The following is a 23,594-nucleotide window of genomic DNA, read 5'->3' as shown; positions in this document are numbered from 1 at the left end:
TAATTTTATTCAAGAATCACATGTTTAAAGATATGTTTTGTTTATCATATGTGAGGGCAGGTAAAGATTCAACGAGCAAAATTACACTCAAAACATGTGAGCCACCATGCGTCTCCAGCAAATGCAAATTTCTTGATATTATATCTCAGACTCCTATATCCATATCCACTATTTTTAGATATGTTAACGGTGCATATCTACCAGAGCTTTTGCACCAAGATTGTTGCTACAGATATTTTGGTAACTTCAACATTACAGGAACAATCAATATATTTTTTCATTCATCCCTTAAAAGAATGACTACAAGATAATTTACAATAAAGTTTGACTATTTAAAAAATCAGATTGTGGCAGGATTGGGTCCGTAAGTTTGACAATTTTGGAATAAGAAGACAATAACTTCCTTGGTTACTTGTTTTACCCTTAAGTAAAATATCCTTAAAAATCATAGATTTTTTGTTAGATTTAAGCTATTTGGCCCGAGACTTTCAAATCTATAAACTACGTGGCCACTACTTCCTCCAAAAGAGACCCCCTCCCCTCATGTGTACAATCTTGGACAACACGTGAAACCTCCCCCCCCCCTGCAAAGTCGTGGGTATAATCTGTTCTAATTAAAAATTAAAAAATCTGGAAGAAAACTTTTGTGAAAATTTCTGCAATATTATTTAATATTCATGTCTACATAAATTTTATTTCTGAAAAATCTTTCTGGAACTCGACAAATATTATTAATACTGTAAAGTTTTCAATAGTAATTATAACTTCCTCGACACATTCTGATTTTTTTGCATTCATACTCTTATGGCTATGCTGATTTTGCATTACTTTATCGTCCATTAAATTTCCAAGCCTATTTCTCAAATCTATATCTTGAAAAATGATTTCCCACTTCAATATGTTATCATTAAAACTTTTTAAATAATTTATTTTCAAATAAAAGAAATGGTACGTTATACTTTTTGAATCCTCCAAAACTTTTCAAATTTCATATTTTGTTTCGATTCAAATAACATATTTTTAATCTAAGATTCATTTCTGAAAAAACAAAACCAGTGCATTTTTAGCCTTTTTCTCAAAAAAAAAGAAAAAGAAAGAAAAAGAACTTTTAAAATCAAACCAAAAACGTTCAAGATATAGTTAAGCATAAGACACATTTTTTTTTAAATCTCGTACCCAACCCCGGTGTCCTTAGTTTGTTTTTTTTCTATCAAACTCGTTGAAAAATATTAGTAACATTATCATAAAATTGATGACATACTGCACAAACATACTCATAAGTCCTTCCCATATCACTACACTCCTCAGCCGGTTGCCTATTTTTTTCAAATTTCAGCCGATAACACATTGCTTTTGGTCGCATCACCTTACAAAGTGAATCCTGACCTATCTTACTAACCCCTCAAAACTAACATGATACTTTGCCGGAGACGAAGGCGATTTAGCAGTCTTCACGATGCAAGTATCGGACTAACATTCCCATCCACTTCCCCGTGATCTTACCACTGGTCGTGGCCGGCGCCGTGATTGATCAGCATGAAAGGGGCCTTTGGAAGTTGCGAAGTGGTAATGATTGGTTCCCACTTTTCATCTGTGGTCCACGAAGCAATTTTTGAAAGTTCTGGTCAATAACGGAGTAGCAACTAAAACGGAATCGACGTAACACCTTATCATGTGGCCCTCTTAAACCTTGCGGTTTCGTCAATGGATCCACAGGCGTGTATCGTTCTTTTTGCGACAAGACTCCGCCTCCCGGGTCTCCTAAGTGTGAAAGTATGGCACGGGGAAAGGGCACCGAATACCTATATTTACACTTAGAATTTAGTAGCAGTAGAGTAGCAACTACTGGTAGACATCAATGCTATGCTATGCTATGCTATGCTAAGCTATGCTATGCTGTGTATACCAAATCGATTAGAAAATTCCACCCTTCAAAATTATACATAGACTTGTATAGAAAAATGACTCCTCTTGACTAAGTTAATACAATAACAAAATGTAGTCTAAATCAGGCCTGCCCAACGTCCGGCCCGTGATACCATTTCATCCGGCCCACGACGGCTTTTCAAAATAGTTCTATGACCGGCCCTAAAGGCTGTTCAAGAATTGTAAATAAATTTAGTGTCAAAATTTAAAAAAATATGAGATTAAATTTTCAGATATTATAACGAAACATTTATTTGTTTAATTTTTGCTTTTGACATATATTGTTGCTTATTCAACGTTTTGTTTCGATTTTGCCTTTGTATTTTTTTAATGATTTTATTTCACATTAAAACATTCTTTATGTTTGAATAAAATTCTTATCATTTCTATATTGATATTTTTAGAATCAATTTTTAAACTTGAAAAAATTGCAAAAAGATTGCAAAAAGTCACTAAATTTAAATTTCATAAAGTTTTGGCTGTTTTACTTCTAATTGAATTGTTACATTTTTGAGGATTTTGATTAAATTGATTTTTCATAAATGAGTAAGCAAGAGTAATGTTTTTTTTTCAGAACAACTTTTCAATGATAAAGTTTGCTGAATAAAAACTTCAAAAAAGAAGATTAATCATGTCGAAAATAATGATCCCTGTAAATATGTTTAAAATATTTTTTTAAAAATCAAAATGAGTAAAGAAATCAAGCAGCAATTTGTTTCATTCACTTCAATAATTCTAATAAATTTGAAGAATGACGAATAAACAATTATCACAAATTTATTTTTATCCACTTTTTTTTTAAATTTCGTGACCTTAAAATCATTTTGAAATGTATTTTTTTAATTTTTGAATAAAGGTGCACAACAACGCAAAAATTGTTTTTTCGTAAAGAAGATTTGAACCCATTTTTTTTTACAATAGATGTTTTCGTGTTTCGTTTATTTTTAAAACTTGAAAAAAACTTGCAACGACGAAATTTGAATGTTTTTTTGTTAATGATATCAGGGTATTTAATTTCAATCGACAAAAACAATCACAATACAATTTTAACCAAGCATAAAACAATAAATGAAATAAACACATCTTTAAAAGTTATCTTTGTTTTTCTATCTTAATATCAATATATATGAATCGTATTTGCAACACTAGTATATTTATTTGTTTACTTGAAACAACCCAATAGAATAAATTTTATGAATTGTTTTTTTTTACTTTTTTAAACTTTTACCAACATTTGTTCCGGCCCGCTACTACTTCAGAAAAATCAGATCTGGCCCGCAGTGCCAAAAGGTTGGGCACCCCTGGTCTAAATAAACAACAAAAAAAAAACAAACTAAAGTCGATTTGGAAAACGTTGCGAATTACTCTAACATTTTCCAACTATGGAAACGCCTGGTCGCTAGAGCATCGATTATGGAGACGCAAGGTTTATTAAATTATCCATCAAAACTCGTGGTTCCCTATCTAACGCCATAAGTAATTATTTTCATAAACAATTAGCATTTTTTTCACTCTTTAGCACTTGCCTGAATCCCTCTTTACCCAACAACCCCCCGTTCGCTCGTTCGCCAATTCCCAATATCTCGACCGGTCAGTACAACTGCCGTTCGTCGCGACACGTTCTACCAACACCGCCACACCCCTCTTCGCGGCCCGTCGACGATTGTGTCGCGACGGTTTTTGTCGCCGCCCGTTGCCGCAGATCTCGTTGAGCCGTCGAGTAAGTCACACGCCTTTTTGCATATCCGAGCTCCCAAATAGCAGACTCGAGTTGGTGAACAAGTTGTGTCGTGAGTTCGGGTTGAGTACAGGCTAGAACGAGTTTTCGTTGTTTACGATCTTTCGCGTTGATTCGCGTAGTAGTGGTGCAGACACTAAGTGCAGTTAAGGCGAAGTGGCGCCAGACGCAAATTTCCTGTGAATCAGATATTCAGTGGGTCAGTTCGGTTTAGTGCAGTTTTTTTGCGAGAACGTTTAAGAGTGAAGAACACGCTGGAGAAGGTTAAGGTCATGGGCACGATGATCCGGCGAAACAGTTTGAACATTTCGTTCGGCAAGTGGCGAACGAACTCCAGTCCAGGATCGGTGGAGAACGGGCCACCCGGATCACCCTCGCCGCCCGTGGTCACACGAAAGGGATCGTCGTCGTTTGGAAGTTCGGTAGCGATACAGAAGCTCCGCGAGTCCAAGTGGTTCGACGCCGGCGAGGAACGCATCTTCTGCGCCGTCATCGAGGACGGATTCCTGGTGGAACTGCGCCATCCGGTCACCGGCGAGAGTTGGTACGGCGTTGCGGCCATCGAAACGAAGAAATGTGAGTATGGCGGGTGTGTCCGAAAACCAAAACCAACACCATTATTCATAATTACAACGAGATAGAACAAAAAAGTGAAAGTTTCAAGATTATTCTCCCGTACACATCATCCTATACCTATACCACTCAGGGTTTTCTATAAATAGACCTTGCACCTTGGACGCGAACCACTGCAAACTCGTTCTACGCGGTTTGTACCGAGGAGAACACAACAAGTACCTACACAGAACCATCAACGCCTCTAGAAGGCCCATGTTGTTTACATTTTTGCACTCGAACGTGACGGCAGGCAGCCGTAAGCAAGCAGTATGAGATAATTCTGAACTCGCGCAAAGGCCGATAACGGGCCCCGATAGAGTGCATTCGCAGAGTGGCAGCATGTGACGCGCAAAAAAATGACATGCCATCACGAATCACGAGTGACAGAGAGTCACGGCAGAGGTGACAAAAAGGGATTACTCAAATCGGAGTGATGAATGGGCAATGAGGGTTGTTATCGTTGGCACGTACGTCGTGAACACCTTGTGGTGGCGGGCCGATTTCGTCAGCAAATTCAAACGATGATTAGCGGCGAAGTACCGAGTGAGGAATTCAATTGAAGTCAACAAGATAGTTAAGAGCAATGCTTGTGCAATACAAGTTTGGAGGTGAATCTTGTAAACATGACATGAGAATCTATTACGCGTTTTATAAATATCAAATTAGAATCTAAACATAACCTGAGATAAATAACAAGTATAATCGAAAAGATCAGAAAAGTATAATACTAAGATCACTGCATGAAGCTTCCTGGAGCTGTTTTGCTTCTAAATAATTCTGAAAGAGTTCCATTAATCTGATCGATGCCACAGTCTTAATTTCAGAGAGTTTTTGGTAGAGAGCCTATTTAAAGAGGCGAATTGTTACTCTCGGGGTTCCAATTGAGTGACAAGACCATGAAAAAACAAGGTTGGAATCCCTTTAAAATATTTTGATCAAAAAATGATATTTTAGGCATCATAAATTATGTGAAACTGTTGTTCCAACAAAAAAGTCTGAATAACTTTTCATTGTCTAGCCAAGAAATGAAATTCAGCCAAAATAGTATGTTAAATGACAGGGTTGCCAGATAATGAACTGTTCGCTTATTGGAATGGGTTATCAATTATTTTTTCAATCTATATATTTATAAAAAAAAATCGACGGCTTGTTGGGTTCGTATAAGTCCAAAGAAGGTTCTTACGCCAAAAAGTGACAAATTTTTGAACATGTATTCTATTATGGATTTAAAGATTTTAATAATCAGACAGAAAATAAGAGCTGCCTAGATTTTTTTTTAAAATGCAAACTATGAAAGCTTAACGGCAGCTGCCCGCATAAGTGTCCCATATGCATTTTCATCACTTTTGAGTTAATAATGGACATTGGTTCAAAATCATGCGCTCTTTCAGAAAAGCTAAAAATATCCACACGGAAAGGAGTTCCATCTAAAATTTTACAATTCAAATTAGCTGGCTTCAAATTGGTGAAACAGTGATTTTTTTGGTTGAATCAGCTAAAATTTCAGCTAAATTTACCAATCTGGGATTGGTGAAATAGCTAACCCTGATTGCTGATTTGCTTTCCAAAACTGACAGCCCAAACCAAAATGACAGGAGAGATTTTACCAAAAATAATGGTGTTTCAGCACAATTTTGCGTAAAATTACCAAAAAAAACTAGCTGGAACCGGCAGCATGGATTTTTGACAGATCATCAGTTCGAGAACAAAACAAAGCAACGTCCTGTGTCGTGTTCGATCCTGTTTGAGCCGCTCAGTTCGTGAAGTTTTTTTTTTGATGATTATGTGTGTTGTTTGAGTGCAAGTGCAAAAGGTGTTGTGTGAGTGAATAAATTAAAAGCCAGGAAGATTTTCTGCGGATCGACACCTGAAGGAATGTTTCAGTTGATAAGGTGAGATGTTTTTTGTGTTGAGGGAAAGTGGTTAGAAGTTGAGCCTCTCGTTACTGTTTGGAGGATGCGTAGGTAAAAACATGTACTTAACATAAAGTGGGGGCATCCCTAAACCACGTGAACACTTTGGCAGGGAAAGGGAGACTGGCAATTGTCCACACTCTACTTTTTGTATGGACATCTGTCCACCTGGAGGGGCGGCTGGTACAGAATGTCTAGACATAGATTGGCCGATGTTTGACAAATCCGAACAAATAGGGCACCTAACGCCTTTTAAGCACATCAAAAAATAGTGTTAAATATTGTTAGAAACGATAGAATATGAATAGAAATGAATAGAAATGAAGTTCAATTAAGTTAAATTAAGTGAAATTAAGTTTAATCAATTTAAGCTTTATTAAATTAGTTAATTTTAGTTAAATTAAGAAGAGTTTATAAAAATAAGTTAAATTAAGCCAAAATTTAGTTTAATTCAGATAAATTTAGTTGAAAATAGTTATTTTTAGTGTAATTTAGTTGAATTTGCCCAAATTTAGTTAAATTAAGTTGTGTTAAGTTAAATTTAGTTAAATTATTAAAATTAAGCAAAATTAAGTAAAATTAAGCAAAATTAAGTAAACTTAAGCAAAATTATGTAAAATTAAGTAAAATTAACTAAAATTAATTAAATTAAGTCTAATTAAGTAAAATTTAGTAAAATTAAGTAAAATCATGTAAAATAAAGTAAAATTAAGTAAAATTTAGTAAAATTAAGTAAAATTAAGTAAAATTAAGTAAAATTAAGTAAAATTTAGTAAAATTAAGTAAAATCAAGTAAAATTAAGTTGTGTTAAGTTAAATTTTGTTAAATTAAAAAAAATCAAGTAAAATTAATAAATTAAATATAAATTAAGCAAAATTAAGTAAAATTAAGTAAAATTAAGTGAAATTAATTAAAATTAAGTAAAATTAAGTAAAATTAAGTAAAATTAAGTAAAATTAAGTAAAATTAAGTAAAATTAAGTAAAATTAAGTAAAATTAAGTAAAATTAAGTAAAATTAAGAAAAATAAGTAAAATTAAGTAACATTAGGTAAAATTAAGTAAAATTAAGTAAAATAAGTAAAATTAAGTAAAATTAAGTAAAATTAAGTAAAATTAAGTAAAATTAAGTAAAATTAAGTAAAATTAAGTAAAATTAAGTAAAATTAAGTAAAATTAAGTAAAATTAAGTAAAATTAAGAAAAATTAAGTAAAATTAAGGAAAATTCAGAAAAATTAAGTAAAATTAAGTAAAATTATGTAAAATTAAGAGAACTTAAGTAAAATTAAGTAAAATTAAGTAAAATTAAGTAAAATCAAGTAAAATTAAGTAAAATTAAGTTGTGTTAAGTTAAATTTTGTAAAATTAAAAAAAAATTAAGTAAAATTAATAAATTAAATTTAAATTAAGCAAAATGAAGTAAAATTAAGTGATATTAATTAAAATTAAGTAAAATTAAGTAAAATTAAGTAAAATTAAGTAAAATTAAGTAAAATTAAGTAAAATTAAGTAAAATTAAGTAAAATTAAGTAAACTTAAGTAAAATTAATTAAAATTATGTAAAATTAAGAGAACTTAAGTAAAATTAAGTAAAATTAAGTAAAATTAAGTAAAATTAAGTAAAATTAAGTAAAATTAAGTAAAATTAAGTAAAATTAAGTAAAATTAAGAAAAATTATGAAAAATTAAGTAAAATTAAGTAAAATAAAGTAAAATTGAGTAAAATTACGTAAAATTAAGTAAACTTAAGTAAAATTAAGTAAAATTAAATAAAATTAAGTAAAATTAATAAAATTAAGTAAAATTAAGTAAAATTAAGTAAAATTAAGTAAAATTAAGTAAAATTAAGTAAAATTAAGTAAAATTAAGTAAAATTAAGTAAAATTAAGTAAAATTAAGTAAAATTAAGTAAAATTGTGTAAAATTAAGTAAAATGAGGTTAAATTAAGTGAAATTAAGCAAAATTTAGTAAAATTAGGCAAAATAAGTAAAATTAAGTTAAATTAAGTTAAATTAAGTTTAAATTAAAGTAATTTAATGTTATATTTAAACTTTGTTAAATGCAAAACGAAGTTTAAATATTACTTCAATTTACTATAATTTAACCAAAATAACTTTTTGTAAGTTTTTTTTTTGTATTTTTGTATTTTTGTATTTTTGTATTTTTGTATTTTTGTATTTTTGTATTTTTGTATTTTTGTATTTTTGTATTTTTGTATTTTTGTATTTTTGTATTTTTGTATTTTTGTATTTTTGTATTTTTGTATTTTTGTATTTTGTATTTTGTATTTTGCATTTTTGTATTTTTGTATTTTGTATTTTTGTATTTTTTTGTATTTTGTATTTTTGTATTTTTTTTATTTTTGTATTTTTGTATTTTGTATTTTTGTATTTTTTTATTTTTGTATTTTTGTATTTTGTATTTTGTATTTTTGTATTTTGTATTTTGTATTTTTGTATTTTTATTTTTGTATTTTGTATTTTGTATTTTTGTATTTTGTATACTTTGCATTTTTTCATTTTTTGTATTTTTGTATTTTTGTATTTTGTATTTTGTATTTTGTATTTTGCATTTTTGTATTTTTACTATTTGTATTTTTGTATTTGTATTTTTGTATTTTTGTATTTTTGTATTTTTGTATTTTTGTATTTTTGTATTTTTGTATTTTTGTATTTTTGTATTTTTGTATTTTTGTATTTTTGTATTTTTGTATTTTTGTATTTTTGTATTTTTGTATTTTTGTATTTTTGTATTTTTGTATTTTTTTTTATTTGTCAATAGAATATCGCAACAAAGCCGTACTATTAGGATGATCAACTATAACGTAGTTTAAAAAGCCTGGAAACTATTGAAACATCCAAAGAACTTACTCTACCAAAAAACTTACCAAGAATAGCGGAAAATCATGCTACACCAGCAAAAAGTGTTTTGAAAATTAAAAACAACTTTACAGGCAGCAAGGGATTTTTAAAATGATTTCGAAATTACCAGTTAAAACAGTCGAAAAGTTAGCTGGACTTACCGAAAAACGAAGCAAGAACTAAAAAGAAACGAGCTAAATCAGCCAAAAGGCTGGGTGAATAATGCGTGCTTTGCAGGCAGCAACGGAGGCTTTTGAAAGAAAACTTGTAAAAATAGTGGAAAAATTAGCTATTCCAACCAAAACACCTACCAAGAATACTGGCAAAGTTAGCTAAACTAGCTAAAAAGATGTGTGAAAATACCTGGCTTCGCAGCCATCAATGGAAAATTTTGAGAATAATTCCAAAAAAAAACTAGTTGAAACAGCCTAAAAACACGCTGGGCTAACTATAAAACTTCCTAGAATACCATAAAATCTAGCTAAAATAGCTAACAGACCTTCTCAAAACATACAGCTTTTGAGACTGACAGCATTTTTCCAGCTTGCAAATTAGTAAAATTTACTAAAAATTTAGCTGGATTTATCATTTTTAGGACCTGGATCCAGCTGTCAAATCCAGGATTTATTTTTAGGATTTCCAGCTAAAAAAATTGGTGGTTGAAAAAACAACCAATTTTTTTAGGATTTTTAACCGAAATTTAGTAAGATTCACGATAAACCTTCTTTCCGTGCAGTACTTTGTTCTGTAAAACCGGACGAAATCCAGTTTTTCCACAAAGACTTAACACGCAGCCTTATGTGTGGCACAAACTTCACTTGCGTTCTCAGCTTGCTGTTTTTGCATATAGGACATTTATGCGAGCAGTGGCAGTTCAAATAATGAATAAATTTTCTAATAAATCTTCCAATTTTAATTCCTCCTTCCAGCGATAAAACCAACCGCAGCCAACATCAAGATCTACTCCGTCAAGCTATCTGACAGTAGCAGCAACAAGCGGCTCAAAATCTACAACACCTCGCTCGACCAGCTGTGGGCCCAGGGCTACCGGATCCGGATCAACAATCTGTGCGACAAGGCCAAGAAACCACACAGCGAGAAGGACATCTTGGCACAGGTTGGTTAACGACCCACATCAGCCCCGCCAGTGTTGCCAGAACCATAACGCTTTAACTCTTTCTTAACTTTCTTTACAGATCAAGTACGCCACCAAAACCAAGATGGCATTCCACAACAGTCAGCACTTTGCCGAGTTCTGTCGGTACGGTGACCGGCCCCAGGACAACCGGAAGCGACAAGTAAGTGTACTGTTGAAGCGACTCGAGAAAGCACTGGACGGAGCGCAGCCCTATTTCTGACAAGTGGGAATGAGCGGGAGAGAGAGAAAGAGAGGTTTTTATACCAGTTTTATTCTTCTTCTGTTTAATACTCGTCTAACTGGCGTAGCGTAGGTGGTGGTTTCGTGCTTTCTTAGTTAGAAAAGGGTCTACTGAAACTTGGAAACTAACTGGATTTGGCAAAAAAAAATGTTGTTGGAACAACCCTAACGATTGGCTGTGCTAAATTATACGACAAACCGATACAGCTGCTTTTGTCCGATAAGATAAGTGTCACTTCTGGCCAATCCGCATTAGCGGGGGATTAGTGGTACGACGCCATCAGAGAGGCACATCCTTATCAATCCGTGGTGCAACGGACTTATCAGTTCTAAAAATTGCACCTGTTGTTCGAACTCGTGTCTGAATTTGCTATTTTCCCGCAGAAAAACAATCATTCGATGGGAAGTACGGTTGACGTGGTAATAAAGTGACAATCTGAATTATTAGTCGCTTTATCAGATGTAACTTGTTTTGAGGCGATTCTCATTCAATTATTGCGGGGAAAAAAACTTATTTATTACTCAATAAACCCCTCACGAACAAACGGGGGATACAATCTGCGTTATCACACGTGTTTAAAGGTCGAATATTTCTCCGAGTTGAAAGACTCCAAAAGATAACGGATGTTTTGTTGTCACCTGAATGAAAACAAAGGTGTCTGGAATATGATTGAATTCTGTGGAATTTTTTTATCAGCTAAATATCGACATTACAGAAAAAACAAACTAGATCAGAAACAATTGTCCCAATAAAATTCGAATATTCAAACTTCCTTTAATTATTATGTTTTTGTGCTTTTACTTGGATCAACTAAACATCCTTTTATTACAATAGGTTAGTCACATTTTGTGATTAAATTTTGATATGTTGTGAAACTTTTCAAATTATTAAGATTTACAATATTTTTTGGTTATATTCAAAAACAGTTATTCTAAAATACAATAAACTAACAAAAAAAGGACTTCCTTCAAATTAATACTAAGGTATCCTTGCTTTTTGAATTTGGTCAAAGGGTACGGTCAAAGTAGTTAATTTTTTTTTTGTAAAATTAAGTGTTTGTGAAATACTATCACTAAATAAACTAACCTTTCCTCAATTTTCTCGTCCCTCTCCCTCTAGATCTCGGAGTGTGCCAAGTGGGGCGGTACCAACATGGGAGCCACCATCATCTACTTTGCCATGCAAACCCGGAACTCCAAGTAGCGATGTAGCAGGTTGCTACTACTGCTGCGCAGGTGGACATTAAGCGGATGCAAATTACCATTAAAAGTAATTAGTGTTCAGTGCATATGATAGTTTTATAAGAGCGAGCTCTAAACAACAGTGTAGCTAGTCCTGGTGTCCAAGGTGCGTAGAAGCCTTGCACGCCGTGCGCAAAATAAAAGACGTGACTGTATTACTAAGATTTTGTCTTAGAGCAAAAGTGACGAAAGATTGTTGCTTGAGGCGAAATAGCTTTAACATTACCGTAAGATAAACTTTTACTTTTGTATTACTAAGTAATGACATATTTGTTCTACATTCATTTAACATTAAGAAATTTGCAGTCTTACTGTAAATATATTTTAAACATGAAAAAGTATAAATAAGACTAAAGACTAAACATGAGATGATCTTCAAGAATCTATATTATTTACACGACATCTCGTTATGTATTTTCTTTCAAATAAATCAATGTGCCAAATTATTTGAATAATACATAATTTTTTCTATTCCTAATGATGTATCCGAAAAAACACTTTACTAAAATTTGTAATAATTAATTACAGGTTTAACTATACCATTGGTTTCTTTGAGTTGCTTGGCACAGTTTTTATTTTGTATTTAAACTTTTATTTAAATTCTGGCGTTATTTAATGGTCTTATAAGCTATGGGATTTTCTATGTTTAAAAGACTTTATCCTCCTTTATTCCTATGCTTATATTGTACTTTATCTTACGATAAATTTCAAATGAATATCGGAAAAAGGCTTTCAAAGCTCTTTATTAAATTTAAAAAATTAATCCCGCAGTTAAGATACTATCCAATAGAGTAGTTCTCTATGATTTCGATTTTTTTTCATTAGGTTTTCCATAAAAGTTTACATCTATATATATAAAAAAATTCGACGGTTTTGTTCGAACGCGAATCAATTCAACACGGAACGTCGGATCGAGGTGCTCCTTGTTGCGTTGGGTTCGTATAAGTCCAAGGAAGGTTCTTACGCCAAAAAGTTACAACTTTGGCCACTCTGGAACCGATTCCGGAAAATCTGCAGATTGTATGGGAAAAGCTGCGTAAAATCAAATTTTGATCACAGGAGGCTGAATAAGCAAACAAGCAAGATACGTCAGAAAATCAAAAAAGGGCAGGACGAAGTTTGCCGGGAAAAGCTTGTAATAGATAAATTCTGAAGGGATTTTCTGATCGATTTGGTGTCTTTGGCAAAGCTGTAGGTTATGCTTAGGCCTTTTCAGAAAAAAAATAGGTAGGAGAAACATACCCTTTCTCGACCCTTTTCTATGTTTATCTTATTAGAACTTTGATTATGCATCATAGCTTTTACACGGAGAAAAAACAATTTCCATGAAAATGGGAACCACGAACAAAGTGTTCAAATCCCATGGTACCGTAAACCGGGGTGACTAGGTTTTAGATTTTTCCGTGAAATGAAGAGTACACATTAAATTCATACGGAACGGTATGAATTATTCTGCCCGTGGTAGAGAAGTGTTCAAAGTAGAGCGTCCAATTTCCCGTCCCGGGAAAAAAATTCCCGGGAATTCCCGGGATTTCCCGAAAAAAAATATTTCCCGTTTCCCGGGAAATTTGTAAATTTCCCGGGAATTCCCGAAATTCAAGCGGAAGTATACATTTTCTTAAATTTTTGGAACTATTTTTTGAAATTGCTCTGAAAACATAATAACTGAACAAACTCAACATGATTTTGTTCAATTAAATGTATTGTTTGGTTTATATATAATTAATCAGATTATCAGAAATTATGATATCAGAATTATTTGTGATAATATTTATTTTTGAAGCAACTGGGAATAGATCTTGCTTAATGAGTATTAAATTATTACAATTAGGTAAGCTTCAAACAGATAGACGATATTTCATCAAAACAATATTAATTCCTTACCTCCAAATAAAAATTGAGATTTTTTAACGTTTTTGTTTACCATGATCAAATGAGATGAAAATCGGTTGAATACCTTGTACTAAAGAAATTACAATTTGATTTGCAACTACAGGTGTTAGGGAGTTAAATGTGAAAAAATAGAAGACTTTTTGTGTAATGATGTTAATTTTATCGTATACACGGAGAAAAAAGAGTTCCCAAAATCGTGAACAAGCGTTCATGAAAATGGGAACCTCGAACAAAGTGTTCAAATCCCATGGTACGATTTTGAAAAACGTACCATGAAATTTGAACACTTTGTTCGTGGTTCCCATTTTCATGAACGCTTGTTCACGATTTCGGGAACTCTTTTTTCTCCGTGTAACTTAAATCATTTTGCATAATAATACAAAAAAAATATTGAAAAATTACTTTCTATTGTTTGTTCTAAAAAAATGCAAAAATATATTCAAAGCTTGCTTCAAATATTTGAAAACATTGGGTTGTTTAGAGTAAATCCAACACTAAAATGCTTTACCATTTGTTCAAGAGCTGAAACCAGTATTTGTCATAAATAACATAATTTCTGCATGTTTTTTTTTTACAATTCAATAAACTGGTCACAGAGGCAAGTTTAAAATTTCTCATCAAAAAATACCAAAATACATTTTCTTGTAGTTGAATGATTTTTTACATGCATTCAAGCTGTTAATTGATCTTCACACTTATTTAAACCATGAATGTTGATGTCCTATACAGTTTTGTTGCATAATATTAATTACAACCAAGATCATAACAATTTTCAATAAATTTAAAATTTCCCGGGAATTCCCGGGATTTCCCGGGAAATTGGCTGAAAATTTCCCGTTTCCCGGGAAATTTGTAACCCCGGGAAATTGGACGCTCTAGTTCAAAGTTCTTCAAGAAGAAGTTTTCATTAAATTTTAAAAGTTGCAAAAGTTAGTTAACTATAATTAAGTTAATGTTGATGATTAGCTCTCAAAGTGTCATGATTTTCCCAATAAAAATAAGTTAGAATTAAAAAAACGGAATGCATTTTCGGATTCTTTGGACAATTTCCCACTAGGAGAAGATGAAATTATTCTGTACATAATTTTTTCAAGTGTTTGTGGAACAAAATTCGAATAAATCTCCAAATTTACAGGAATTTTCAGTAGAACAAATTTCATACAAAAAACGTTTTATTTGTGCTTCTAATGAAGTTTGAAATGATATATGAATCGATAATTTTATTAACAAAACTATTTTTAAGGAATTTTAGGTAAAATTCTGACTTTTCAAAAAAGTTACCTAAAATGAATATGTATTTTGTTAAAATGCATACCAATTAGTTAACTTAATAAAAACATTGTTATTTTATCTGAAAACCAAAAAAAAAGCAACCTAAGTGATAGTACATTAGACACTAAAATAAAATTTTAACACTTTAAATCTGATTTTTAACAAGCAAAACTTGATAGTCATAGTCAGCCCGAAATTAAAAATTAAAATTTCCAAAGCAACTATTTTTTAAACACAATCGAATTTTTTTCCCCGAAAATAGTGCATGGATCTTGTGTGGGTAGGCCCAGTACATGTTTTAAAAATAATAACCTTAAGACAAACCTAACCAGTTAGAAAATATTCAAAAAATTAATTGAATTTTTGAAAAACGTACCATTCAATTTGAACGCGTTTTTCGTGGTTTCTATCTTCATGAACGTTAGTTTTCATTGAATGATACGAAAATTTAGAAATAGTTTCAATTTTTAACATTGCAAACCAGACCAATAGTTTTCGAGATATCATCAGTTGAAAATTACATGGTGAGAAACACATAGAGAACATAATTTTTATCGATTCGAATTATCTGTGAGGCTGTATCTCAGAAACTGATTGTACGACTTTCTAAGTTCCAGAGAGAAAATTATAGGAAATTATAAGTAACATTAATATATTATAGGGGAACAGTATCTAATTCCAGCGTGCCTCTAATGTTGCCATATCAGCATTTTTACATTCAATTACAGCTCATAAAAGCGTTTTCAACTGAAATCGAGTGATAATCAGATCAATGGGAAGTAAGCAAGCAAGTTTCTATCAAAAGTTTTGCAATATAAGTTGTCAACTTGCCAAACATACGAGAATTTTCCCTACCATGCGACATGACAGCAGTGAGTCGTTTTTCCAAGAATTTTTCCTAGCTTCTAAAATCGAATTCAAGTTATGTAGGGGAAATTCTCGTATGTTTGGCAGGTTAAGCGCTCGCTTATAATTCCATCCAATTTGCTGATTTTTACTATTTAAACAACTAATATTGCAAAACTTGTGATAGAAACTTGCTTGCTCACTTCCCATTGATCTGATTATCACTCGATTTCAGTTGAAAACGCTTTATGAGCTGTAATTGAATGTAAGAATGCTGATATGGCAACATTAGAGGCATGCTGGAATTAGATGCTGTTCCTTCACCCAGACTTATTTAAATGTCTCCTGACAATTTTTTACTGTAAATTCAAAAGTCTTTTCTTGAAACCGCACGCTTGCTGAACAATTTTCTTGCTCGTGTTTCCGTTCAAAACAAAAACATACTCATCAATCCTAACCTATACACGACATTTCGTAAACATTACAAGATCCCACTAACACCAACATTGTTTTTATACACTCGTTTCGTATCTCCACAGCAGCAATCAGCAACAGAGTGTTGCATGTTTACACCAAAATTGAGCATGTATTTGTAACAACATTTTATAAACGACTCAAAACAGAGAAACGTCAACGCGTTTCCACCTCTGGCCACCAGAGGGACCGGACTAGACTGCAAGGCAAATAAAAAAAAGAGCTGAACAGAGCAAATCATTACCTCCGAAAGAAAGAAAATTGACACCGCGGCCGTGTTCTGGCGTGAATTTTCGTTTTCAATCTCGGATTTCCAAGTCCCCGCTTTGAACCGTTTGTAGTAGTTTTCTAGAGCGGAAAAGTCATCAACGGTTAACTGTTGCTGGATGTCGTGCAATACAAGGATTTTCGGATCAGTTTGCTAGTTTGTAGTAGGTGGAAATCGCAGGGAGGTGCGGTTAGGACTATTTTTCTCGGAAAAAGAAAACCCTCTTTTGTGTGTCGAGCTGCAGTCTGGAGCAGGTCATTCTGGTTATCTTGCTCGCATTTTGGAAGACCTGTTAGTCATCGGGTACCAGGAAGCATGACCGGGATGGTCAGCTTGCCGTGACTGATTCAGGATAGCTGAAAAGTACTGCTATCGAATTATTGTTGGAGTTATCGATTTGGGGCGATAGCCAGACCACCTGACAGGGTGCCATAGGAGGAAGCGGAGGGGGCGCTGCAATCAGGACACAGTCACAGACTGTGGTGGGAGACGACAAGGGCGCGTGAGACGAAGAAGAAGGAACAAGGGCGACGAAGATGTTTACGCCAAAGTCACGTAGAAGCTGAACAAAACGGTGTCTGCTGCTGCTTGGCTGAAAAACAAAAAAAGGCATTTTTGACCGTCGTCAGAGAAAGAATCCAGAATCAAGCGTAGAGGACACAAGACTTGTTATCGGACTGAGGCGTAGTTTGGAGCTCTGAAAGGAATTGTTGCTAGTGTTAAACAGTGCAAGGGAGCGAAATTTTGTGACGAATTTAAGCTAGGCTGCAATAATGAACGGATTAAGGTGAGTTTAAAGTCCAACAGTGCCAACACGAGGGGTCGGCGTGGGGAGATGTGCGATGATGGTGAAGGGAGACTGGTCATGTGCAAGGCACCCGATGAATGCAGGGCAAATTAGTGTACGGTGTTATCGATCAGTCGAATCTCGTCTGGTGTTGAGTGCTTGTTTTAGGGATTTTTGTTGTTTTTTTGTTTTTTGCTTTGGTTTTATCACCATTGCAGTTGGCACTCGATAGCGATTGTGAATTATGAGCTTCAAGCTTAATTATTTGATTGAGTGTCATTGAAATTTGGTTCATAAAATAGCTGGTTTCTAAAATAGCAGTAATTTTTTGCTCAAGAAACTTTGAAGTCATTTCAGGTTTGTAACTTGATAAAAACGAAGATAAAAACACAAACACAATCTCAATTACCAAATATATGAAAAATCTGTTAGATACAAATGTTACTATTATTTAGTTTAAATTGACCTGATATACCTACCTAAGTATAATTCACAAGCTTTCAATAAAACAATAAATTTCAAATTTAATACTCAAACTCAATTGCCCAATTTTTTCTCAACAATATCCCAGTAACATTCAGATTTTATTTTGGTCATATAAATCTATGTAAGCATGATTTAAGCTGAATGAAGGTTTCTAGGTCCTTTCTAAAACCAATTTAAAACTTATTTCAAGAATACTAAACTATGTTTGACTCTTGGGGTTAATCACTTCGAGTATATCACATACGACGTATCATACGCGCATAATATCCAACCGAATATCAGCGTAAATATCATACGCGCATAATATTCACGCAATACGCTTAGGCTGCTTAACGTATGGACTCCAGTGTTGGCTTCATATGTATGGGTGCAATATATTAAGCGATTTGCCCTTTGGTTTGAATTCTCTGCTTTGACTTTGCTAATTACAAATTTTTGATATCGCGTTTAGATAACATGATATTAAGAAAATGACAGAGTTTGCATTTCAATTGTTGATAACGATTTCAGAAGATAATTTCTAACAAAATTCTTACCTCACAGCTTCGGCGAGCTATGCTGCCTGTTCTGCTGTCCACCGTTCCCGGGTCGGATCGCGGCCAAGCTGGCCTTCCTGCCGCCCGATCCCACGTACAACCTTACCCCGCTGGACGAGAGCAAAGCCAAGTATATGCTCAGTTTCAACGAACGCGCCGAATGGCCCTACTCCGAGCGAGAAAAGGAGAACGTGGAAGGATTCTTCACGCGGACCTCCCGCGGCAACAAGCTGTCCTGCATCTACGTCCGGTGCGCTCCGAATGCCAAATATACGCTGCTGTTTTCCCACGGGAATGCCGTTGATCTGGGTCAGATGAGCAGCTTCTACTTGGGGCTGGGGCTACGGATCAACTGTAACATCTTCAGTTACGACTACTCCGGGTACGGCATGAGCGGTGGAAAACCATCGGAGAAGAATCTGTACGCGGACATTGATGCGGCGTGGCACTCACTGCGAACCCGGTTCGGGGTCAGTCCCGAGAACATCATTTTGTACGGGCAGAGTATTGGGACGGTACCGACGGTGGATCTCGCAGCACGGTACGAGGTCGGTGCCGTCATTCTGCATTCGCCGCTCATGTCCGGCATGAGGGTGGCTTTCCCAAACACCAAACGGACCTGGTTCTTCGATGTGTTTCCGAGGTAATATGATTGGTAAAATATAGTCTTGCTCAAGCTAATGAGTAATTTATTGGCTTTCAGCATCGACAAAGCTTCTAAAATCACCTCACCGGTGCTGGTGATTCACGGAACCGAAGACGAAGTCATAGACTTTTCCCATGGACTGAGCATATACGAAAAGTGCCCAAAAGCGGTCGAACCGTTATGGGTTGAGGTATGTTTCCAATTGTAGTCATGTTTCGAAGAAATTCTAAAGTTCACGTTTTTCGCAGGGAGCTGGCCATAATGACATCGAACTGTACAACCAGTATCTGGACCGCTTGAAGAAGTTTGTCACAATTGAGCTGAACAACTGACAATTAAAGAACGCCCCTGGCCAGCCACCACCCAGCACCGCATCGAACGCCGCTGCAGCTTCGGTGTCCTCGGCTGCATCCTCCAGTGTGACGGCGTCGAATGCGACTAGTGGCTCCGGTGGTGGCGGTGCCACCTCATCATCTTCATCAACCACCGCGGCGACCGCCAAAAGTCCTAAACGGGCCGTCACCACAGAACCAAGTGGTGAAAAAGCTAGCGGCGAAAAGTTGTTATAGCATTCGTTAGGAGGAGTGTCATCATCGTCGTCGTCGCACGGTGGGTGCAACTGCGGCAAGACACAACGAAGTCAACGGTCACACCACACTCACAGCACCATCAGCTGTACGGTCCGGAAGGAGCTGGCATCGTACGAGAATCCACACCAACAGCCTCCACCACCGGTTACGGTGAGACCGGCCAAACGTAACGCCAGCACGGAAAGTCTGGATCTGCTCAACCGGAGCCCTCCGGAGTGCAGCTGTGCCGTGTACAGTCCCAACTCAATCGACGGAAGCAAGTGCCGGAAGTGCAGCCAGAGTCGACAGGCTCTGACCACATCCGGCCAGCGTGCACAGAAAAAGTACAACTCATCAAAGTACAAGGACGCTTCCACCTCTCCCAAATCAAACAGTCCGCTGAGAGTAGTATCAACAGAACCGAAGAGTCCCCGTAGCCCGAAAAGTCCTCGCGCGGAAGCATCCACGGATACAAAGTTTGACTTTCCGTGCTCACCTCGAACCGAGAGCCACTACAAACGGCTATCCACGTTGAGCATCAACGCTGGCCAAAAGAACGTAGGCACAAGCCCGAGAAAGCAACCGGTAAGTCCCAACAAGCTAACTCCGGTGAAGAGCGATCGTGTCCTGGAAAAGTCAAACTCGCTGGGCGAAAGCAAACCTCAGAAGCAACTCCGTACAACGCGAAGTCTTTCGCCGAGACCACCAGTCAAACACCAGCATTCGATCATGGTATCCGATGAGAACGATATCGTATCGGTGAAGTTGTCTCCAAACGAAGAATTTGATGAGACAAAAGAAAAGGCAAAGGATGAGGATGGAAAGACGGCAGTGAAGAAGAAAGCACAGAGCGAAGCCAATTCGCCGAACTTATCTGACTGTGGTAGTTTGAAGCTCGATGACACCAGTTTGAAGAATGCCAATAACCGAAGCACCAGCTGCTTGGTGTATGTTCCTTCAGATCCATGGACGCGTATGTCGGCCATTCCCTCTCCCATTCCCACCAAAAAGCAACAGGACCACCACCAAAAGGCCAAAAAGCTGGCTAGCAAATCTTTTAGCAAACCAAATCTTGAATACTTTGAAGATTCGGACCCCTGGGTTTATCGGTCCAACATTGTTCTGAGCGAGCAGGCCGTCAAAAAGAAGGGCTCACTGCCACACCAGACCAAATCCCTCAGCAGTGCCCTCAGTCGAGACGGTGGATTCGACAACGCACGAGCCCAGCGCTTGTGCCATCAACGATCACTGACCAAGTTTGACAAGAACCTGACCATTCCGGGCATTGATCTTCACTTTGATGCCCGCAAGAAAATCACCCGACCCAAGCTGCAGCGCTCCAAGTCACCCGCGTTCTACGAAGAACTCTTCCAACCGGAAAAAGGAACCACTCCCAACAAGTCCCTAAACAAAAACAAATCGGTGTCCTCGCTCAAGATCGAGAAGAACGCCAGCAACTCGAACATCAACAACGGTGCCAAATGTACCTGCCACGAGGGCAACTCGCTCGGTCGACCCAGCAACCACAACACCAAGTGCTGCGAAAACGTGTACAAGTCCTCTACGAGCATCACTTCGCCCACCATAAAGAAGCAACAATCGTCGCCAAAGCTGTGCATTCCGCAGTCCCCACCAACCAACGCCAACCAGCCGGAACTGGTCAAAGCCTCGCTCACCGTACTAAACCCGAACCTGTTGCAACCCCGCCACAGTTTTTCCACAACGCCCACCCAAAAGGACGACGAACTGCAGCTCAACATCCGGCGGTTGAGCGAACAGATGAACAAGTACCACCACCACACCGGTGGCGGCGGCAGCGCTGGTACTGGCTACTTTTCCCAAAAGAAGCAGGCACCGAGTTTCATGAACGATACCATTCCGGCACCTCCGCTGACCAAGAGCAAAAAGTCCAGCAGTGGAGGCGCGGCCGGTGGAAGTGGAGGACTGCTGGTCAGTAGCGGAAGTAGCAACGCGTTGCTGATTGAACCGGGCCAGAAGCAACGCGCCTCGTCGCACTCGAAGATAAACGATCCACTGATGGAAACACGATGCTAAGGGTTTGAACGGGAAGGGGTTCGAGGAAAGAGTGCGATTTGGGAACAGTTTTATTTTGATCTTGATAAATTGTAGAATTCCTACACCCAAACGAAAGATAACTGACTTCCAATGTGACTATCATCGCTGCACTAGTTGACAGCTAATCTGCCATATTGTGCGCCAGCTCTGATAACTGTCTTGTTTTTGTTTGGCAAGAAGCTCTTGCGGGAAACGCCCCTTCGAAAGGATGTTGAAACTTACCTTCAAATCAAAACATTTCAACCTTGTGGACACTCACTATACATCTCACTTATTTTATATCACTTTCGATCGAAAACTTTTGTTTAATTTAATTTTCTCTCGCGCGATCTGCTTTCAAACGCATCAAAAACAAAATGGACGACAGAGAGTTTCAAGAGAATGCGTGCCTCACCGACCAATTTTAATCAAATTGCTGCAAATTTGTGAAGAACGTTTTCAAATCGCACTCTTTTAAGGAAGCAGCAAAATCAACGTAATTTTCATTTCAAACTTATGTAATTTGAGTGTTGAAGCAAAATTATAGAAAATGAAACACATAATAGTATAGCTGCAGCACCGAAATTCAAGTTGGTTGATGAAGAAATAGCTAGTCGAAATTGTAATCGAAATTAACTAAATAAATACCAACACATTTAGCTAAAGTGATATTTAAGTTTTTGCTGATTTCACCTTGCTGTATGGCTTATCTCGTGTAAATGTAAAACTAGCTAACTTTTGTCTATACGATGTTGGTGTTTAGACTAGGCTAGGGGAAAAATATACATAAAAAAAACTATCAACAAATATGACACAAAATTCGTACACGTATTGCAACAAGTTTTCAGCGCACGCCACGTATAATAAGCATATTTGCATTTGGAATCTGTTTTAATCGTGGAATGAGGACGCGTCTGATTATAAATAGTGCAATTCTAAATCTAACTAATATAAGATCGGCGGAGGTAAGAAGAATGGACTGTTTGATTATTATCATTGTTTGCCAAAATCAGATTGTAATACACACTTACACACTACATCCTAGAACGTAAGTTTTTTGTAGTTTAGACCAGTTTAAAATTACATGACACATTCAAGAAACTGCAGATAAGACAATTTACAGGCGTTTTCCGTTCAGAAGCATTTCAAGTTATTATGAAAAAAAAACTCTTACAAAAACATACATTATCAATCACCAAGATTAATTTTTGGAATAGAATTACCCACACGTAAACTGCCAATGGTTAAACATAAAAACAAATAAAACAAAAAAACTTATTTTAATCAACCTAATTGTAAAAATTACGTTAAACATACTTCTTGTAAATAAAAGAAAAATAAGACATGAACAACGTACTGTAACATAAAACAAAAAGTTAAAACTTTTCACTTCAAAAAGGAAGAATACACTGAAGAAGAAGATTGCCATTTCTAGAATGAGCCAAACCCCTGCTGCATCAGTGGGCGAGATGGAAACCTTGTTTCAAATTAAAAATCTCTCGAATGTTCATAGGTAAGCGAAATAGCATAGGCCAATGAAGTGGAAATTTGTTCTGAACGAAATTCATTAAAGCAGAAAATCATGCAAAAGTCGAGAGGAACATTAGTTAAATGCAAAAAGTAATCCAGAAAACTTAACAAGGCTGGTCGAAATTGAGTTAAAAGGAATTTTAAAATGAAGTTTAATTAATTTCTGTACTTTAATCACGGATACAATTAAACACTTGCAAATAAATGACTACCAAATGTGAATTGAATTATACACACATTAAGACGAACAAACAAGTTGGAACACGTACATTACTTGCAATCACTCAATATTGTACTTTCACGAGAGAGAAAAATATGTGAAATAAATCTTTTTTCTTATACAAATATAACTTAAATTATTTTTTTCATTTAAATATCCTGAGTTTTTTTTTGTTTTAAAAGGTTCTATAAACATATGAAACACAATAGCTAATAGGACCTTTTAAAAAAACTCAAGATATGTTAAAGGAACAAGAAACATAGTCTATCCCCCAATCCCTCAACAATTGAAAGTTTTTCGGTTAAAACATATTTTCAAGAAATTTTAATTATATATTT

General features: G+C 35.6%; 3 protein-coding genes across 4 annotated transcripts; all 3 read left to right on the top strand.

The window, feature by feature from the left end:
* The first annotated feature begins 3,645 nt into the window (after positions 1 to 3,645).
* Positions 3,646 to 11,939, top strand: LOC6046138. 2 transcript variants are annotated; one of them, XM_038248986.1, is made up of 4 exons: positions 3,646 to 4,240; positions 9,984 to 10,171; positions 10,251 to 10,352; positions 11,553 to 11,939. In XM_038248986.1, exons 1-4 carry the CDS (start codon positions 3,937 to 3,939, stop codon positions 11,634 to 11,636), a joined length of 678 nt encoding a protein of 225 aa, XP_038104914.1. In that variant the 5' UTR covers positions 3,646 to 3,936; the 3' UTR covers positions 11,637 to 11,939. The 2 variants fall into 2 exon arrangements, with proteins under 2 accessions (XP_038104914.1, XP_038104915.1); XM_038248987.1 differs by having other exon boundaries at positions 3,647 to 4,240; positions 10,251 to 10,446.
* Positions 11,940 to 16,354: 4,415 nt separating this feature from the next.
* Positions 16,355 to 19,456, top strand: LOC6046139 (alpha/beta hydrolase domain-containing protein 17B). Its single transcript, XM_001863347.2, has 4 exons — positions 16,355 to 17,214; positions 18,244 to 18,879; positions 18,940 to 19,072; positions 19,131 to 19,456. The coding sequence occupies exons 1-4, from the start codon at positions 17,201 to 17,203 to the stop codon at positions 19,212 to 19,214; spliced, it is 867 nt and encodes a 288-aa protein (XP_001863382.2). The 5' UTR covers positions 16,355 to 17,200; the 3' UTR covers positions 19,215 to 19,456.
* Positions 19,315 to 21,602, top strand: LOC119766347. The gene is made up of 2 exons (XM_038250840.1): positions 19,315 to 19,386; positions 19,452 to 21,602. The coding sequence occupies exons 1-2, from the start codon at positions 19,315 to 19,317 to the stop codon at positions 21,504 to 21,506; spliced, it is 2,127 nt and encodes a 708-aa protein (XP_038106768.1). The 3' UTR covers positions 21,507 to 21,602.
* The last annotated feature ends 1,992 nt before the right edge of the window (positions 21,603 to 23,594 follow it).

This window comes from Culex quinquefasciatus, chromosome 1 (genome assembly GCF_015732765.1).
Source record: "Culex quinquefasciatus strain JHB chromosome 1, VPISU_Cqui_1.0_pri_paternal, whole genome shotgun sequence".
Lineage (NCBI taxonomy): Eukaryota > Metazoa > Arthropoda > Insecta > Diptera > Culicidae > Culex > Culex quinquefasciatus.
This window is presented reverse-complemented; position numbering and strand designations above follow the sequence as displayed.

What these genes read in the sequence shown, in the direction of transcription:
- LOC6046138 (XM_038248986.1), top strand. Translation starts at nt 3,937, where the DNA reads ATGGGCACGATGATCCGGCGAAACAGTTTGAACATTTCGTTCGGCAAG. An exon ending in AGAAGGACATCTTGGCACAG is followed by an intron (nt 10,172 to 10,250) that starts GTTGGTTAACGA and finishes CTTTCTTTACAG; the next exon opens with ATCAAGTACGCCACCAAAAC. An exon ending in AGGACAACCGGAAGCGACAA is followed by an intron (nt 10,353 to 11,552) that starts GTAAGTGTACTG and finishes CTCTCCCTCTAG; the next exon opens with ATCTCGGAGTGTGCCAAGTG.
- LOC6046139 (XM_001863347.2), top strand. An exon ending in TTCTTCGATGTGTTTCCGAG is followed by an intron (nt 18,880 to 18,939) that starts GTAATATGATTG and finishes ATTGGCTTTCAG; the next exon opens with CATCGACAAAGCTTCTAAAA. An exon ending in TCGAACCGTTATGGGTTGAG is followed by an intron (nt 19,073 to 19,130) that starts GTATGTTTCCAA and finishes CGTTTTTCGCAG; the next exon opens with GGAGCTGGCCATAATGACAT.
- LOC119766347 (XM_038250840.1), top strand. Translation starts at nt 19,315, where the DNA reads ATGCGACTAGTGGCTCCGGTGGTGGCGGTGCCACCTCATCATCTTCAT. An exon ending in CACCGCGGCGACCGCCAAAA is followed by an intron (nt 19,387 to 19,451) that starts GTCCTAAACGGG and finishes AAGTTGTTATAG; the next exon opens with CATTCGTTAGGAGGAGTGTC.